At 37.1% G+C, this 20,366-nt stretch overlaps 1 protein-coding gene across 1 annotated transcript in view; it reads right to left on the minus strand.

Annotated features, from left to right (window-relative positions):
* LOC112050541 (paired box protein Pax-1) overlaps positions 1 to 13,604 on the minus strand; it is a 34,122-nt gene extending 20,518 nt beyond the window's left edge. Inside the window, exon 1 of the mRNA XM_024088829.2 lies at positions 12,806 to 13,604. Within this exon, the coding sequence (XP_023944597.1) occupies positions 12,806 to 12,887 (82 nt within the window). The 5' untranslated portion in view covers positions 12,888 to 13,604. The remainder of the gene's footprint in view (positions 1 to 12,805) is intronic.
* Positions 13,605 to 20,366: the final 6,762 nt, after the last annotated feature.

Here is a 20,366-nt window from a genome sequence, read left to right on the forward strand (position 1 = left end):
TTTCATAACTTCTCATCTGCGGGTAAACAATAAAAACTATAGCGTAAAGACGTAAGCAAGCTAATAAACTGTATGTGTAGTCAAATCCACTCGACCGAAACACAGAGTAATAATACACAAATATGATATTTATGTTAATAACAAAAATAAGATCAGATGGTATAAAAAAGTATTTTAAATGTTTTAACAAATTTTTAACAAGTCTGAATCCGAATTTATAGTAAAGACTTTTGAAGTCACTGTTTTTCTGGCCCAAATTTTCGAGTGTTTTACCCAAATGAATTGAAAATCCGTGACACTCTTTTGTTGTGATTTCGCCTTCGTTAACAACTTCTTATAATAAGGAGTTAGATGGTCATTGACATAGACGTTATCGGTGCCGGTAAACCCAAGCGATTGACATGTAATATATTTACGTTTTCTCATGGCAGCAATGAAGTTTTCTTTGACGTAGCGATTGACAAATGACACAATTATTGATTTTGTTAAGTCTTTCTGATAGGTGGGCACTCTAGTAATCATGTTAATGTCTTCTTTTTTAATCGGGCTAGCTAAAAGGTTTCCTAATTGAATAGCTATTTCAAATAAATTTTCATCCTTCTTCAAAGGAATGCCCTTAATTTCTACATTATTCATGCGCAACCATTGATCCCTTTCATGTTTGTCGGCACTCAGTCTGTTCAGTTCAGCTTGTAGTCTAGGCACATCATCAGCCAATTTCTGGAGCTGTTCAACACTGGACTCGAGATGATTTACCTTTTCGGAATAGGCTTTTATAGAGTCATGAGCAAACTGAACTGACTCTTTTAAGTCCGTTACGTCAGACCTTAGCAGTTTAACGTCCTCCGCCAAGATACGCAAGGGCACTAATTGCTGGGTGATATTGAGCAATTGTTCGTGCAGCTTTTCCATTGTGATGACTGAGGGTGAGACGGACTCTGACTCCTGGCTGGACATCCCGGACTTGCATTGCGGACATTTCCATGAAGACTTATTTTTCCCGAGTCTGCGGTATCCAGACTCGGTGATCGCTGCACATTGAAAATCGAAGTGACGACGGCAAATTGAGCAGAGAGCACCGTCATTAAATTCGGAGTTACAACGACCACACGAGAACATTATTATTAAGACTTGATATACTGACTATAGATACGGCAACGCGATTGAAGCGAGCGTGCACTCAGTACGCGATCCAGCGAGCGACTGATTACATTTACACTTTACTAACATTTCCTGTAAATTTAAATATCCAAATGATTCACAATCCCGTTACACATTATTTCGTTAATCAATTAATGCCTATCATAATTAGATACTCGAACAAATGTATCAGAGCTTCTTTACACGAGGCGACTGTATCGGACCTTCAACTTTGTTTGATAACTTTTTTCATTCTAAATTCTAATAATACCTAATTTGTTCCGCTGATAACTAGTATGAATGTCTATTATCAATTACACGTGCTTAGTAAAGTTCAAAGTGACATAATATCATTGAATCTATCTATATTAAAAAAAATGTAATATCATTGACTGATTAATCACGAATTATGTAGCTAACTACAGTCTTCTTGAAGGTAGTAACTTGTAAGGCATTAACTTTGATATAGATGCTGAAACTACAACAATCGTATCTATAGTTTTTTTTATTCTTTACAAGTTAGCCCTTGACTACAATCTCACCTGATGGTAAGTGATGATGCAGTCTAAGATGGAAACGGACTAACTTGTTAGGAGGAGGATGAAAATCCACACCCCTTTTCGGTTTCTACACGACATCGTACCGGAACACTAAATCGCTTGGCGGTATGTCTTTGTCGGTAGGGTGGTAACTAGCCACGGCCAAAGCCTCCCACCAGCCAAATGCTGCTAAATAGCTGCGGAGTTGAATACTTATTCTCAGTAGATTCTAGTAGATTCCCAACTAAGTAATAGATTCACTACAAATACAATAGTATTAGTTAGTGTAGTGGAAAGCCTTGACGTACCACTCAAAAGCGCTTGTAAAGTCCTAAAATTGAAATGAATAAATTTTGATTTTGACTTTAAACTTTTCTTTCTTCCAAGAAATTCACAAAAATGTACAGTATAAATTGCAAGCCCAGGGTTGGGAAGATGGTATTGTTACACGTCTGTCTGTCTGTACAGTCAGTATCATTATACTCATTATCATCAACATATTTTGATAGCTATCGTACAAGATAGTGTAGTGAAGTATTAATAATAATACCAATACAGCCGTTTATTTCCACATCAATTTACATTTCCAATTTTTGTTAGGTGTGTTAGTTTAATTTATTATTATATCAATATATTTTTCTAATGTTTGTATCTTCTTGTTATTTTCTTGTGACGTGGATCCCGTTCGGGTGAAAACCTCCTTTATTCTTATAGTAATTTCTATCTTTGGCGTGAGAGAGAGTGAAGTATTACTGGACTTCGCTTTTATTGAATACGATAAAAGCGAAGTCCTGAAGTGCTTTTCCATCTTTGTCATCAGGTGAACCAAGGGTTTATACCCCATAAAATAAAAATTAGAGTAACTACCCGCCCGCCAATTTGTAAGGTCGTGGCAGTTTTATACGGCAGAGAGATTTAGAGTTGTCGCGCTATTCTTAGACATCCGCACACCGCACGATAGCCGCAGCCACCGCAGCTGGGCGCGCCCTCACCTTTCACATTCCACGCATTTCGGAACTAAAATATTTTGCATTTTTGCTTATTCCTGGGGTTATTTTATGTTCTTCAATCAAATTTTCCTAGACCACGGTGGCTATTTCTTTAATAAAAAGAGCCATCTGGGCAGGAAATTATTAGGAAAATCCTGACTAGAGATTTTAGTAAACAATAGTGATGTATGCAAACACAGGTGCACTCTCTATTTCCTCATTCTCAAAGAGAGATCGGAGATAGACATTAGAAAACAGCGAATTGTGTGAAAATCGTGTGAAAGTGTGAAAAAAATTGTCAAAAAGTTATGGCAGGTTGTGGTTGAAATTCTGCGGCGTTTGCTGATCTCTTTTTGGAACGTCTTGGCATAGTGAGGTAGGAATACTTAACTATGCCAAGTGCCCGTCATAGAGATAATCCGACTCCGATCCTTTTAACTTTTCAACTTTTCTCTGTTAAGTTTTATAAGAAGAGGTAAATTAACAGTTTACTACTAACTAAATACTCTATCTCTGCGTGATTGAATTGAATCATAAATTATGAGATCCGCAGAAAAGCCAAAGTCAACGATATAGTCGCGAAGCTGAGGTGGCAATGGGCGGGGCGCATAGTTTGAAGAGTTTAAGTCTATTCCAGCACGTTTGGGGTAGGCGGCTCAGGATCGTGGTGCTTGGCAGTTGCCTATGTCCTGTAGTGGACGTCCATCAGCTACTGTGACTATGATGAACTAGCCCGATGAGACAGTAGCGGCTCTTGAGCTGATCGTCAGGTCGTACCTATATGGTCGCGCGATCGTACGGTCGTACGGTCGTGCGGTCGTGCGGTCGTGCGATCGTGCGGTCGTGCGGTCGTGCGATCGTGCGGTCACATCGGCACACGGTAGCGCTTGTTGTCGCAGTGCCGGAGGACGGCTAATGCGTGCGCAAACACACTGCGCAAACATCGCCCGCTCATCGCCCGACGCACGCGCAACTTAACTGGCAATCTCCCGGGTTCCATTCCGGCTACACTCAACTTTATGTTTATCATTTTGAAGAATAGTAGCTATGCCACGCTATGCTCAGACAAATACACATGGACTTGTTTCCAAAATTCACCAAATTAAATTACCATTGACAAATTCACCAACAAAATTGTCTATCGAAAATAAGTATATATTCTGTGTCCTTACACTACACACAACTATTTTGATTCGCATTTTCCAGCAGGCGGAAATTGAGAGCTACGAGTTAGATCTGTTTAGGATCTCTAACCTACACAGGAAGGACTGTATACTAAAAGATTTGTCTTGTTTGTTTAGTCCAGCCCATTGATAATTAAATGCCCAATACAGGTGGACATTGGCCATAACCCTAGATATCTAAATTATCAATTGTAGCACATTGTATACATCTAAGTACCTATTCATGAAAGAGTAGGTACCGGTAGGTAACTGCAAAGCTTGTTGCCAGATCCTTTTAGTAGAATATACTTCTCAACCGGAGGTAGAGTCACTAACGGACATGCAAGAATCACAAACAAGGAAACTCGTTTCTTTGTTTGTGTTACAAAAATATTTACTCGTATTCTAACAAGTCTTCGACGCAGGCTGACTTATATTTTATTCCATATGGAAAATATACAATATTCAGTGAAATAGTAGTCTCGATCTGATTGTAAGTGGAATATAGAAGAAAAATATTAAGTTTACTTGAGTATAGGCACAGAAAACATGTAGGTACAAGGTATAGGTGCGTACATAAGTTTCCGTCACTTGCTAACTGAACCGTTACTTAAAATCATGTGCTTATATTAATTACTATACCTAACCTTACTGTAGGTACTTTTTAGATATATTTTTGTATATAAAATAATTAGGTATAGCAGTAATCTTTAAAACTTAAAATATCTACATTCTGAACAAACAGAGATAATATACATTGTATTCATATACTTATTATAATATGTAGGTACTTCAATTAATTATAAAAGAACAGCATTATTTATTATAGTATAATGAAATATTGACAAGGTTATGTATTTTCTACTAGCTTTCAAGAAAGGGATACCATTCCGGTATTTTATACTCGTCGATGTAGATATTATTCGCCAATAACAATTTTACTAGAATTTGAATTTTATTTCTATGGGATAACCACAGGAATGCGGTGGGTAAAGAAACAGCATAAATATTTTTTAGGTAATGCTTTCTCATTACATTACATATTATGTACTACTATAGTATACTTCTACGTTATAAACGTACAAGTATATTATAGTAGTAATATGGTTAGAACCTGATTTATTGCAGGAATCATTCTAGTCACCAGATGGTTTTTTTTGCCAGTTTCGTTGCAACCCTTCAAACCTTGAGAATCTTTAACGGTGTTTATCGAATTGGCAACTCATGACATGATTTTTCATATTATGTTGAGGAAAGTATTAAAAAAATATATTCAAGCTTCGGGTATGAATCATTTACGTTTCGATACGGTTTCCGTATTGTCAAGGGAAAAGTTTCTAGTATGTAAGATACATGAAGCAATAGAAATTAGTCGTTGCTGGAAACCGCTATTTCATTTGATATCACAAATAACAAGCATTGAGCAAGATAGTGTTAGTTCGGTGTGTTTACAACAAAACGAGACCAACCATCCCTCAACCTCTCTGTCAACGCGCGCTGCGAGCGGCCGCTTCACTGCCGCGTTGCATAAACCAGCTCATGACTAAGGGCCCCATTTGGATTCGAAGCTAGTCGAGCGTACCCCACCGTCGAATCTCGTGAGTTTTAGCCGTGTTCCATAATAAATTAATAAAAAAATACGTTACGTACTTACGGCACAGACTTTCAAACTTACAGCCTTTATAAAATGAGGTAAATCTGTCTACTGCAGGCTCTCAGTACATTACAGAATCCAGTGTTCAGGCGCTTTGTTGTCATTGTGGTAACCGTGACATATCTGTGGTGCGTAATATTTGCGACACTTGACATCACTTGACATCGTTGCCTTGTCTAACACAAAACTAACATAGGTCATCCTTGCGTAAAGCCTAATATTAATAATAGGGTATTTATTTCAGGCATTTCAATTTATATAAAAAATAAAAAAACTTTAAACTTTAACAATTAAATCTAGAGTAAAAAAAATCAAAAAGATAAGGGTAGACGCGTTTCTAGCCATTATCCAGATTTCGACGCGTCCGATAGAAAATATGTCTCATGAAAATTGTGCTTCAAGCAAAGTACTCCTTATCAATTTTGCAAAAAGCGGTAGTTTTCAATAGAAAAATATACCAACAACCAACTTTATAACCCAAAGCCTATAGGAAATAAAAACATCGGTAGACAGGTACTCTCTATTATCTTTCTTTTTCTTTATCACCTCACCTTAATACATATTTCGGAATTTTCCTCGACACATAGTCTTTGTTTTCACTCTTTTCACAAATAAAACATTTCCAATTCAAACTAAGCTTAAAAGTGACTCCAGAGACCTGCCCACACAAATGAGTATGAGGTTGTCCTTATTTGTACAAAAGGCAAAATTTCTTCGCGTAGTGAAGTGAATGTTTGTATTGTTTGTCGATAAATCGGTTTCGAGTTTCGGTAGCGGCTGCACGCTCTTTTGAAAAGCAAACCCGAGGCCGAAAGTGACGTGCCGTGTAGTTGCCGGCGCTTCTCGACGTAAGCAAACAGAGACGCTTTGACTTCTGATGCGCCTTGTTTGTCTTGGAGGCTTACGGACAAATGGAGTACGTAGCTTTGCTTACCAGAGGCTTTGCCTACTTGAGACGCTGTTCATTACGTCTGGAATGCCGTTTATTATTTCTAGATAATGTGCACCCTTTATTTGTTGTTTTTTAGCTAAAAGAAATGCTTTTATTTGCCACCGGTTCGTTGCACTGCTCTATTGACATTGCATTGTGACTCATGCTAAATGGAAATGATTTTCGTTTATAAGTTTTTTTTAACAAAAGCTTACTGAAATACGACAGAAACATGATCTATCTAACCTACTAGGTATTCACAATTATACTAAATATTGCGTACATAAAGAAGCTACGACTAGCTTCGTATTTGAGCGTAGTCATTATAAAGCAAATTTTGTTATTGCTAAAATTAATAATTGCAGAGTGTAACAGCTAATTATTTTTGTTGAATAATATGATTATCGAAAATATTTTCAAGTTTATTCTAAATTCTGTTTACAGACAAGTACTTACTATTTATAATTTTCATATTTAAGTTTTATTAAAGTTGTCCACTCTTGTACCCCGTATCATTAAAATTTAAAAAATACAAGGATTTTATTATAATTTATTAGAGTGAAAAAATCTAACTTAATAAAAAGAAATAAATAAAATAAAAACCCAAGTTTTTGATTTATATCAAGATGGCGCCCATAGACCAACTATGACATCACAATTGACAGCAAACGTCAAATCGATTACTGTAATGAAAACGTCATCAATCCGCCATTATTACCCATAGTAATGTTGTAATTCTTGGGAGATAATGAATATTATTTCGTAAGAATCAAAGTGAATTCGTAGATTTGTATAAGCAAAAATAGTAGAAAAAAATATCTTCTTTTATTTCCGCTAGGGTACAATGACTGGACCTGGGCTCCATACAATTTTGGACCATCTCCTTTCACCAGTTCTATTGTAGAACGTTAAGCAAGTGAAGGTTTTTTTTTTAAGTAACTACCTTAAGTACGCTGCATCTACTCTACTCAGTAGGTAGAATCTGCCACTCAAATAGGTGGTAGAGTTTCTACCTACCTACTACTAACTAACTAGACGAGTCAAAGATGCTTGTAAACTATGTCTACCAGTATGAAGGAATTTTTTGTAGTAAATAAAATGTCGTATTTACAGTAATTGTAAAAAATCAAATCTTAAATCCCGGCGGCGACGGGGGAATTAGATGTGTTTAACAGGGAACGCCGGGCAGCTAAGCATTAGTTCAAACAACGATAATGTTACAAATTTCCTGTCAATTAGTTTGTTTGCGGAGACTACGAGTATGTTTGTACGGAGCTTTGATTTTTTCACCAACTACTAATGGTCCTTTCGCTGTTCGAGTTACGGCTGCTGAGAGCATTATTTTATTATTGTATTAAATATGTCCTTATTTGGATCATTTTGTGGCCTCAATTCTTAGCTCAGCTGCTTCGTGTTGGATTTCAACCGAACTTGTAAATTTTTGTCCACTAATCATTATCGAATAGGTATTTTAATTTTCCTTCCTTCATTCCTTTATATCCAACTAAAAATCCAATAAGTTCATAAGTTTCGGAGTCAAACCTAGGAGGCTTAAACCGCTTCTTTTGAATTTAGGGCTTATTGCATGTAGTTCTGTTAAATATAATAATAGGAATAACTTGATGTTATACCTAGGATATTTTTTGATGCGTGATGCATAGTAGCAAGAAAATTTGCAGATACAATAGATAAGTACCTAGGTAGTTAGGTATTATTCAGCACCAAATTGATTCAGACACAAACATAGGTAGTTACTTTCGCACTTAAATTAATGCTAACGCTAATGTTTACAAAGATTTCTAATTAAAACAGTGTACCTATTGATAGCGCATGGACTATTTATTATAATGGTTAATAAATAATAAGCTAACAAGGCGCGGGTCGTCGCGATAACTGCGCGTAACGTAACGATATTAGAAATTTTATCGAAAGTCGACCTAATCTATCGATGTATGAGTAGGTATGAACAACACTATGAATAATTACTGTTGTTGTATAGTCAATGGTGGTGCTTATGGTTTCGATGGTCAAGGCGGTTTGACATTTAGCTAGGGTTCCGCGTTTTAGCAGAAAGTTTCAAGTGCACGGTCGGGTCACACTCTTAGACCACACTAGAGTGGTAAATTCAGGCTGGTGTCGCAACTTGTACATAATTTATGTATTGTGTATAAAGCCTCATTTTGGAGCTCAACTGCTGGTAGATCGAGCGTCGATCGTGCATAAACCAATGTGTTACTTTACCGTGTGGGTATTCATAGATATTTTATACATTATTATGCGAAAGCGAGTTCATTTCTTTTGTACATTTCCATAGCTAAACTACTAAACCAAAGTTTAAAAATAATTCTAATGGATAGCTATATTATTAATAGTTTGTATTTCCAAGGGAATGGTAACTAGGTACTAGGTATTCGTACTCGTATAGGCACTCAATAAGCGATAGAGCGATCGAGTCTCAGATCTATAGGCCTATATGCCATAATTTGCAAAACGCAGATATCGAATATGTTACTGACCTCACTTAAGTGGGATAAGGATGAGATGATGATGATGACGTCATCGGCAACACTCTAGACAATCGGTTGTAGACTTTCGTCTTCAGTTAGGTAGGTAGGTATGGAAGAATTTGAAACAAAAAGATGTCACGAAATATCCCGAGCGCTGTTCAGAATCCAACTTATTTTTTTTCCAATTATTACAAACTAAGCCAACGCTATCAAAGAATCTAATTTATTTTCAATAAGTCTCATTAAGCACGCTTTAATGGCAGCTTTAGCAATAGTGAGGCGAAGTTATCGGCGATCGATAACCCTTGACGGCCCGCGACCCGCGATAAGCGTCTGCGTCTTGCTGCAGCGGTGCAGTGCCTGCTGTCTACTGCTACTCTATAGTTAATATTATACAATACTTGAAAAAATACCTACTTGAAGATAAAAACCTATTAAAGCTGTGAATTCTAAGAGGTTGGTTACACGGCACACTGATGGTCATAACATAATTCGGTATAGCGTTTTCACACTACCACAAATTACCTTTCCTGTTCTGTGGTAACAGACATTGTTGTAAGGCGAATAAAGTTTTGTAAAAAAATGGTTTGATTTAATTGGGAATGTGTATTTGTGTAGTATATTTAAAATTGGTTTGTTATTTGGATCTTATGGTGCACAATATAAGTTATTTAGTATAAAAAACAATGTTGGTCTTATTTAGGACCAACCAGTGGCATCCATGCAGGTGCAGGGTGTGAAGATTACATAATCGGGACCAAGGGTTTGTTTAAGTAAAACAGACAGAAAAGGTCGCAAAAGGACAAAGAAACATCACTAGTAAAATATTGAACCTGACAGTGCGTAAAAGAATGTGGTAAACACATGAGTTACCAACTACATACACCATTGATGAATTTTTACCCAATTACAAGTAAATTAACACATTACGAAAATAAAAATTGCTATGTTCAAGATATATACCTATGTTTCTATACAAAACGAAAATTTAAAAAAATCCTAACTTTTCCAGAATCTGAGATCCAGTACCATTTGTAACCACCAAATTACATATTGCACACTCTTAATGTCACGGACGCCCTGGAAGTACCTAAATCATTAAATGGATCAGCCAACATCTTAACACAAGAAGTAGAATTAATAGAATTGTTAATCAGGATGATTAATTCGAAAAAATAGCAATTGCCGTGTTTATTGCCACTCTTATCACTAGAATCTGCCTTATACACCGGTAGTAGAGACACTATTACGACAATCTTGACTATCTGTTTATCACTATCAGATATGATGATGAAATAGTAAAAACATGACGTTACCAACCTGTTGTCGAAGACAATCCTTTAGTACTGCCTATTAGAAGTAGTTGTAAGTAGAATTATAGCCACATAAATACTCGTACATAAAATACATTCATAGATCAATTTAACGCTTGACTAGTAGACGGTGAATGAGTGACGTGTGCGACCCCGCGACCCCTTGCCCGCCGATAGCGAGGACCCCGCGCCCCGGGGGCAGCCGATAACTCGGGAGGTAAGTACCACTATATCTTACACGTGTTATAAACTCATACAGAAGTCAGGCAGCGTAAAACCGCCTTTCTGAGAGAGCTACAGAAGAAATACTATCACTCGTCTTTCTTTTCAACGACCTCTCTGGCACATTTTGGGCAATGCTTTAATTTTTAACAGAAATGAGTTCAATTCCTAGCACGAATCAAAGAATCAAGAATAGTGATTAGTAAAACCAAGTAAAGAAAAATATTTGCAACCTAAAACCCTTTAATTTTGGGACCTTAGATATTGGATAGAATGATTTTCTTCTACATTATTTAATAAGTCCCGCCTGTTTTCTAATTGCTTTATACACTTCTGGACGCATGTATGCAGTCGGGTTTTTTTATTTGTTTAATTAATTTATTTATTTAAATAAAATTCTCAGACATACCTACTCACACATGAGATTCCTACACAATGTTATCTGTTACCAAATCTCCATAAAGTTTGCACCGAGGATCGAATCCAAAGCCTCCACGAAAGTCTTTTGTGAACAATAAAATAATCTAATTTTGTAAATGCGAATATTATTGTAAATGTGAAAAGTTTTGTTTAGCTACCTTTCCCGATTTATATCGATGACCTTTCCTACCTTCTAATTCTACTGCATTCTGTGTGTGTGTGTGTGTGTGTGTGTGTATACCTTAAACTATATTCTGTGCTCTCACACCAAAACTACTCAACCTATCGTTGTCTAGCCACTCACCATCTAAGTCACACCAGTGTTGGTCTAGATCGGCATGATGCACATCGCGACCAACACACGATCAGTTTTATCGGATGACGACCCGTTAGCAATGCAAGCATGTAGGCTTATCGGATGCTGGTGGTGGAAGGTGGCTAGCACTATCATATTTTACATTCCCCTACAGTTTAGGGATGCCACACTTCCATCTAAATAAGATGCAGCCTATTAGTTCACATCTATGGAGATATCAACTAATAGAGAACATCTTTCTAACTTTCTTTCTTTTCATGTTTCAAAGATCCTGATTCGTGCTGCGAAGATATGAAACGTCCATATTTATGTTTTCTCTACTGGCTATAACTTAGGTAATCATGAAGTTAAGAGTATAGGCAACTTCAAAAAAACGCGTTCCACTGCAGCTACATCTTCCAGTGACGGGCATAATTATTAAACAAGGATTCTATATTAGCTGCTGCTGAGTGCTGCGATTGTAAAACAGGAGATCTGTCATAGTACTATCATCATGCTTATGCATGCATGCCAGCCGTTAAATTGCGTTACTAGAAGATATTCTGTAGCAGAAAAAGTTGAAATCGGTAAGCACAAGTATGCCTCTCTGACTGAGAGTTACATATTTGTACCTTTTGCCGTGGAGACCTTTGGGCCATGGAGTCGCGGTGTCAAAAAAATTCACCGAATCATTTCACCGCGGCTAGTTGCGTCCACTGGTGACAGAAGGGCTGGCTCATTTTTTGCGTAAAGGATCAGTCTGGCTGTCCAGCGCAAAAATGCAGCCAGTATTCTTGCCACCACTCCACGTGGGCATGATTTGTATAGTTATTAGGATAAGCTAGCTCTAAAGTTCCTTATTGCATTCTTTCTCAATAAAAAGAAATAGGGATAGTTATCGGGCTTCGAATTGACTGACATGTCATCGCATTTAAGCTATGGAATATACCTATACTATGGGACGCTTGCTTAGAAAGAGTGAAAAAGATAGTAAAAGTGTAACTTTTATAAAAATGCCTGTGATTATAAATAACAGTACCATTCGGTATGTAACTAAAAGAATAATTAGGTTCAACATGCTAATTCACCATCTTTGACGTATGCTAGTTGACATAGGTACCTATAAGAAATTAAGATTTTATGTAACAAATCTTACATCGGTGCCTAGTGGTGCATACTGCATATCAGACTGTAGGTAGATGATATTTCTCAATTGGTTTGATGTTTATTTTAATAGATTGATAATAAATACCAAATTAGTAAATAGGCCAGCAGGCCGCCTTTGCAACTTTAATGTTCAGCAATATTTATGCAAACATAGCAGTTAGGTATACCTATTTGAGGGAAGCGCCCTCAAATCACAAATGTAACTAAGAACGACGTTATAATATAGGGATGCGTATACCCATGGGTCACATTTTAACATCTATTTACAAAAGAAATATTATTTACTCCGAAAAATTAATTTTAGAACACAAATGTTCTTTGAACATTTTCAATTAATTTTCGGTAAAGAATGTAACCCCAGAGTTATGGGCAATACTCCCCAGCATCCTGTATATAACGTCGGCAAAAATATGATATAATAGAAAAAAGTAGGTACTTATATGACTTATCTTATAAAAACAATACCTGCTTCCATAGCGTATCCGGCAGCGGCGGCCGCGGCGTGCAGCGCCCCGTACTCCTTGCCGTCCATCCCGCCCAGCATCATGGCACTGCCACTTACATGCCCCGACACTCTCACTGCTTCTCTCGCTTCTCCTACTGCCCTTTCTTACTCCTCTTCTTTACTTTCTTATCTATTACCGGGATAGATCTACGATCGTTATAAATCGAATAAGGTTAGGTTAGCTTCTGTCCCTTCTTCCTTCTCTATTGCCCTTCTTACTTACTTTCTTATTGCTATTATTCTTTTACGATTCCAGACTCTGGATCTTGGTCAACATTTGCGTTATTTGTTTCCTTTTGATTTCTTTATTTATGTTTTTTTTGTTTTGTAACCTTAAGCGTTGGATTTTTTTTACTCAATGTATTTTTTCTTCGATAAGTACCTAAGAATATGTTTCTCTCTTATAATATACGATTATCTAGGGTTTGTGAAAATATTTTTTTACAATTATTATACCGTGACGAATATTTCCTTTAAAAATCAAATGCATGTCTTACATGCATACGAAGTCTAGGTAGTAGGTACCTACAATCGAAAATCTTACAAATACAATTGAAATTTTATCACGAGACACCTTTTTCTTCATTCACTATTAATATATTTAAAATATCTTTTAATTCTACTTTCTTAACACCTGCACTGCCATTTCTATTTTCAAAGCTATTTGCTGTTCAACTTGCGACTTCAGATAGTTCTACTGTCAAAACTTTCACCGCGGATGTAATCTGTGACGGACGTCGGCACGTTCGCGGTGCGTCGCGCGCGTGTGACATGTGCGCGCGCGCCGCTTTTTCTTCCGCCCAGGGTTCCCAACTTAGGGGTTTTCCCCCCAGATTTAGTGGGCAAATAAGTGAAATGGGATTTTTTTAGGGGTCTGAAATTTTTAGGGGTATTTTCAGGGATTTTTTGACTTTTTAATATTTTTAAATTGATGATAATTTTAATATTTCTTTCTTGACATAGCGACTTATAACGATATATATTACGTTATTCTACAACCACTCTGAGGCAACTGGCGGCAATTTTCATCGAATAAAAAAGTGTTATATTTATTCATTGTCAACATGTATGATTTCAAAAAATCTGAATCTTCAGATAAAGACGTAATATTTTGTCTGTATTAAATATAGACTTTTGAAACATATTACAGCATATTATTTCTAAATTATTATGAATTTATATTTTTACAACTCAATAATTAAGGCGATTTTAGGGGTTTTTGACACAAACTTTAGGGATAAATATTTTGGAGAGTTGGTAACACTGCTTCCGCCCGCGCCTTTTCCCCGCCCCTCGCCGCCATTGGTGCGAAACAGCCAATCGCTGCGCTCCATTTCAAACGCGTTCCTTTTTCCATGTCGCCATCTATTTGAAGCTCGCTGATGCATTTACTGTTACTCCTATTGTATATTTAACCTTATTTATATTTAATAGAGTTGTAAATTGTTCGGTTGTGTGTTTAACGCTGTGTCTGTTTTCCTCTCGGTCGGTTTCGCTCGGGCTAGAGTGAGACGAGCGAGGAAAATGTATCGTAACGAAGCGATGGCTGTATGTAAGTATGTGTTAGTGCGTTACATGCGCCGACTGCGCGGTAGGTTGTACGAGGATGTAATTGATATTTTACGTTTGTTAATTTTGTTAACAGTTAAGATTGTGCGCTTTATGTGCGTCTGGTTATACGTGTGTCGGTGATTGGGTATTATATGATTCCGTTTGCTTTACAATTTAATTAAAGTAAAATAATTGAAACATGTGTTTTTTTACTGTTTACGACTACACTATGTACCTACATTTCTGTTCAACAAGTGCTCTAACCACAGCTGTTGTAGTTTACCTACATAACTTTTCAAAACTATTTTTCTCCATAAGAGAACAGGGTATAACACAGGCATAGAAAAAAAATTTCTAATATCATATTCGTAGTTACCTACCTAATTACCTTTTAGACATTAGCTGGGTCTGTATTCTCATGGTTAAACCTGATTCAGCTATCATAAGGTCCAAATCCAAATTCAAACAAGGTTGAAATCTTATGTCGAAGTCAGAGTAACCAGAGAGAGCCTTTACAAACTTTAGTTTTTGAGAACAGTTTTTAAAATTATGATTAAAAACTGATTATTATTAAAAATTACTGATGCGACGGTTCGTATCGTACTGACAAGAGAACGTATTCGTTTTTGAATTTCGTACCTATCCGTAACGGGTACGACACCGTCATGTGCAGTACTACATCTGTATATTATTGATTAATCTGTGATCGAGGTATCAAAATATCGGGTTTGATCTGTTAGAAACTTTTTTAGAACTTTTAAAGGAGATCAATTCCGTCTTACATGATTGTTGCGCAACTTTAACCACACATTTTCTATTGACTGTAGCTATGACTATCCAAAACATCAAAAATAATTCAATGAGTTTAGTGCCAATCAAACTACAGTAGGTACGTATAATTTCACAAGTACCGACATATCTACAATATGTCAACGCAAGAATGTGGGAGCGCCGTCAGTCGAAGCTGTGATTGACCTCGTTGGTAGCTACAGCCACGTTGGAACCTAAAAATGTCTGCGAAACCGAGCCTCGAACGGAAATAAAATATTAATAACCAGCTCGTTTGTATAGTTTGTATCGACAATATTGGCACCAACGCAGGGCTGCCGCTATCGGATCGGATCGGATCCTGTCCTCGACTATCATAATATATAGTTCGTTCAGAAACTGATTATGAGAAGAGAAATTTGTTAAAACTTATCAAAAAACGTTAGGTACGTTATTCTGCGCATCGCACCTGGCTTATTCACACAGAGAACTGCTTTTACCTACCTATGTGTACTTTATTAGGTAGGTACTAGCGGACTCCCGCAACTTCGTCCGCGTTAAACTCGATGTGAACTTAACTATCCCTACCCTACCCCTACCCTACCCCTGCCCTACCCATGCTATACCCCTGCCCTACGCCTGCCCTACCACTGCTCTACACCTGCCCTACCCATACTCTACCATACCCTACCCCTATCCCTTCAATTTTTATAATAAAACAAATTTCTATATTTTTTAAATGATTTTTTTTTGTCATAAGAACCTTTTCAGTTTTTTTTTTTTAGTTCATTGCGCTTAAGCACTCGGGTTTTTTGTTTTCACAATAATATTTGTTTTTCTTTTCGAATTAATATCTTTCTTTCTCTAACTAACAAGATACAGACAGACAGAGATAGAGGAAAATTCAATTTATAAAAACATAATTACAATTTTCACATTCACCACTCTTTGCTACCCAGGCTGTGTAGATTATATAGGGAACTAACCAAGAAAGATATAATATTGACATATTTTGTGATAAGATGTATAAGTTTAAGTCCAAATTAATTAATACTATTAAGAAGAGTTCTGTTTAACAATCCGCCTTTCGTGTGTCATTGGTTGTGTAACCCATGTTTTATCTAATTCTTAGTTTTGTTTTAAGTTTGGCTATTTTACTTTTGGCTTTAAGTTACTTACTAAAATTAATAACCTTTGAGTTTAGTTGTGAAATTAGCAGTTTCCTTTAATTTTTTAACTAATTCCTAGTGTATATCGTTGTTTTTTTTTCTCTTTCTCTGTTTTTAATTTGTGTAAATTTATGTTAATTAATTTTTTAACTTTTTTTAACACTTAATTTTTAATAATTAGTACGGCCTACACTTTATGCATGATGTGACTACCTTTAAGTAAAGTTATATGTGTTTCTGTACCCTAGTTATTAAGTTTTTTAATTCTGTATACATATAATTTTGTTGGTGGTCCAAATAATAAATAAATAAATAAATTTTGTAACGATGTTGATGATCTACGGTCAAAAGGAGAGCTCTTGGCCATACCTAGATGCTGACCACTGAACCAAATATGTACATAGTTCAAAGTTGTCGGTGGTAAACTTAATAAATTAAAAAATATAAAAGAAGTGGTGAGTAGCAACCCTACGAAAACAGCGCGTAGGTTAATAAATGCATTATAGAGTGCGTGGTCATTGTTCGCTGGCACGCCGTGACTTATGCCCAATTGTGGGCCGATTGTGGGCAGATTGTGGGCCATATTGCTGCCGTTATCTTTTGTATGGCGCGTGATAGCTGAATGTCTGCGAGCCACTGGCGCGTGGAGTTATGGCGTATTCAGTGCACATTTAGGTAGCTTACGTATACGTAGGTATTGATTTTGAGTGTAGGTATCTATATACTTACTCGTAGAAGTAGAGCCTGCGGCAAGTACTCAGTCATTGCTCAATTTATCACGTACAGCCACTTCTCCATGATTCCTCATGATAAGGACAATAATTCATGATCTGGACCCTCGAATCCTGCTACCTTCAAAGGCCACCACAATCCAAACTCCATAAATGGCTACCGTATACTTAGGTAGTAGAAGCATAAACAAGACAAACTTTCAGACTTCATTAAATGAGATACCTACTGTAATACTTATAGTTAAATGAGCAACAGGGGGGTCATCTCCTCCCGAGTGTCGGACGGGGTACGGGCCCGAGGCTTGGCCTCCTTGCCCGAGTAAGACGGGGGGAACCTTCCCCGGTGATTTTTCCAACCCCTTTCGGGGATGAGACATCTTGGCCTATGAGTCGAGTTGCAGTGCCCCTGCGCGGACTGCGATTCCTCACTATACAGCGCTGGCAGAGTTATATCCGGTAGTTTGCCCCGTAAGCAACGTCAAACGTATTTAATTATAACATAAATTACGGAAAGAAATTTAAGAATGCAAACTGTAAGGAAAAAGACGCAACGAAGCCTGGAACACCGACGGAGGAGGAGGCACTTGAACACTCATTGAACACCGGACAGAATCTGAGAATTTTCGTCCGATTACCACACGTTGAACTTAGTCTTACCTATACCATATGTTTTCTGTGCCTATACTCTAGATTGTACATATAGTTTCTGTGACTCTAGTAAGTAGTAACTATGTATTTATGTTGCAGTACTAGTACCCGCTCCTGTTTATACACACGGCTTATATGGTATTTATGAAAAGTTAAAATAGGATAAGTAGGTAGGTATTATTGATAGATAATAGAAAATAGAAATAGTTTGTCTGAGATGATTAAACTTTACAAATACAAGTTTTAGAGCGTTCTTTTGTAAAGTCCCTGTACCAAATAAATTCAGCTGTTATAGTTTGTACAAAATGCTTTCGTTTCCGAAATGGTGGACGCCACCACACAGTAGCGAAACCGCCTAAATAAGCCTCAAAGAATCGCCGACTGTTAATTACCCAAAATATGTGAAATACGCGTAAAACTTGGAAAAATATCCGTTAATTATAGCCCTCGTGCGCAAAAACCACTTTGTGGAGCCGCGAGCAAATTGCCGCGCTGCAAACGACGCGTGTCCCCCGGCCCTTGCGCCGCCGACAACAAACTTTGGGCTTTTTCAGCATTGAGCGATGTCAACATGAAAGCTATTATTTATTGAGATGTTACCAACTTCCGGTCTTTTATAATATTTTTGAGCCCCGTTGTAAAAGAAGAGGGGTGCTCTAAGTATATACTTCAAACACCCCTCATTTAAATATTAGGTATATGATATTCAACGTGTCGGTATGTGGCATCGAAGCTTCTAATCTCTATGAATGGACCGATGCGTTTTTTATTGTTTGGAAGCTGATTTCATTTAGAACGATAAGTTAATTTAAAAATACCTGAGTAGTATACTAGTAGACATTTTTTTGTTTAGAGTTAGGAGTGATGAAGTTCAAGTTTTTAACGACCAGAATAAAATGTTAATAGCAAAGTCTGGGACCGACCATTTAAAGCGCTCTCCGAGACAAAGGAGTGTAGGTACACTCCGGCAACTTCCCAAAACTTTGAGGAGGGAGAGGATCTTTGCGCAGAATTTCTCGGAAGAATGAAAAGTCCAATATTTCACAGCCCAATCCAGACTCATGAAAAACAAGTTAGCGAACGAGCAGTCTTGTTGATGTCAAGCTATTTATTGGAATGAGTTGGTAGATAGGTATAACTTACCTTACCTTATCTACGATTTATTTGTTGTATCCCTAATTCGCTGGAAAGACGGCTTTGTACCAAACGGTACAAACAGTTGGTTATTATACCGTCGATTTGACGGTATAATAACTAGCCAAGACCGAATTTAGAAAATATAAAGTTTTGAACTGGGAACCGAACATATCTGTCATTCAAGTCACTGGCATGAGCACTCTTTGCTTCTCCTCCAAGTAAATGAGGCTATTAGGAACAACAAGAGAGTAAAGCGAGCCTATCTATAGCGCGCGTCGGGCTGCTCGGTTTGTGTGCGCGCGCGGCGGGGCGTGGCAAGTGACGCTCCTCTGGTCAGCCACCGATATAGCTGACACTGCGCCGAGCGCGGGTAATAAACATTCTCAGCCGTACTTATATGTGTACAGTGATATTCTTACCTACCACTCAATAAAAACACCAGCAAACCATACAATTCGAACTCACTTTATTTATCACGAAGATGCTGATTGATGTATAAAACAATTATATGCTTACACCAATTTTACACAATAGCACACATACCATCTATAAATTATAATATAATAAGTTAATATCACATGGTACTTAAATATAGTAGGTATAGGTCATCGATCTCCTATTAAACACAATCAGCGACCAAAAAACGTCCCCATTCAATGAGTGCCAAACACAAATTCTTGGCACTCAATTCAAGTAGTCGCATTTGCAAATTCAAACTTAAATCCTTATGGTTGAACTTTCTCTGAATTTGACATTTTATTGAATATTGGACTATATTTAAAGGCCTTTAGGTATAATTTTTTTTTCTACATGTTTGTGCGTCCTTTTATTATAAGAGGTCAATGTTAATAACATATAAATATAGTAAGTAGGGTAATTCCAGGATAGATGCCCCAGTGGGATAGATGACTTGATTTTTATTTCACTATGTTAGGAGCACTGTAGGAGTTAAATTTTACTGTAAGTAACGAGTCCTCCCCCCGCAAACCTTAGTGTCGGAAGGATTTTGACCGGAGTGCATGCGCTTCGTCTGTGTGAGTAAAAATCTTCCGCGGTGAGACGACAAAAGGCGCCAAATTAAGATTCGTAAGTTCTTTCAACAGTGTATTTTTTCTCTCGCTTATAATGTCTATTTTTTTCTATTTGTCTGCTTGCATTGAAGATTAACCTATGTAAACTGATAGATTTTATAGTAATTGAAACTCATCTTTTGTTTTTATCGATAAAGGCATCTATCCCCTACAAAAAGTATAGTTGCCCCGTTTTTTATTAGGATAGATGCCCCTAAGGGCAACTATCCCCAACTGTTTATTATAGGTGTTGTATTGTTGCAGGAGAGCAAAATGCCTCGTAAATATAAAAGAAAACAGGGTGTTGTCCTTCGTACTGTAACCTAGAACGAAGACAGTATGCTAACAGCATTTGAAGACATGAAAAAGGAAGAGAAAGGCGTAAATCAGATTTTTAGAATATAAGAAATACCATCTAAAATATTAAGACGAAGATTTGCCATTAAT

The sequence above is a fragment of the Bicyclus anynana genome, chromosome 21 (genome assembly GCF_947172395.1).
Source record: "Bicyclus anynana chromosome 21, ilBicAnyn1.1, whole genome shotgun sequence".
NCBI classification, from domain to species: domain Eukaryota; kingdom Metazoa; phylum Arthropoda; class Insecta; order Lepidoptera; family Nymphalidae; genus Bicyclus; species Bicyclus anynana.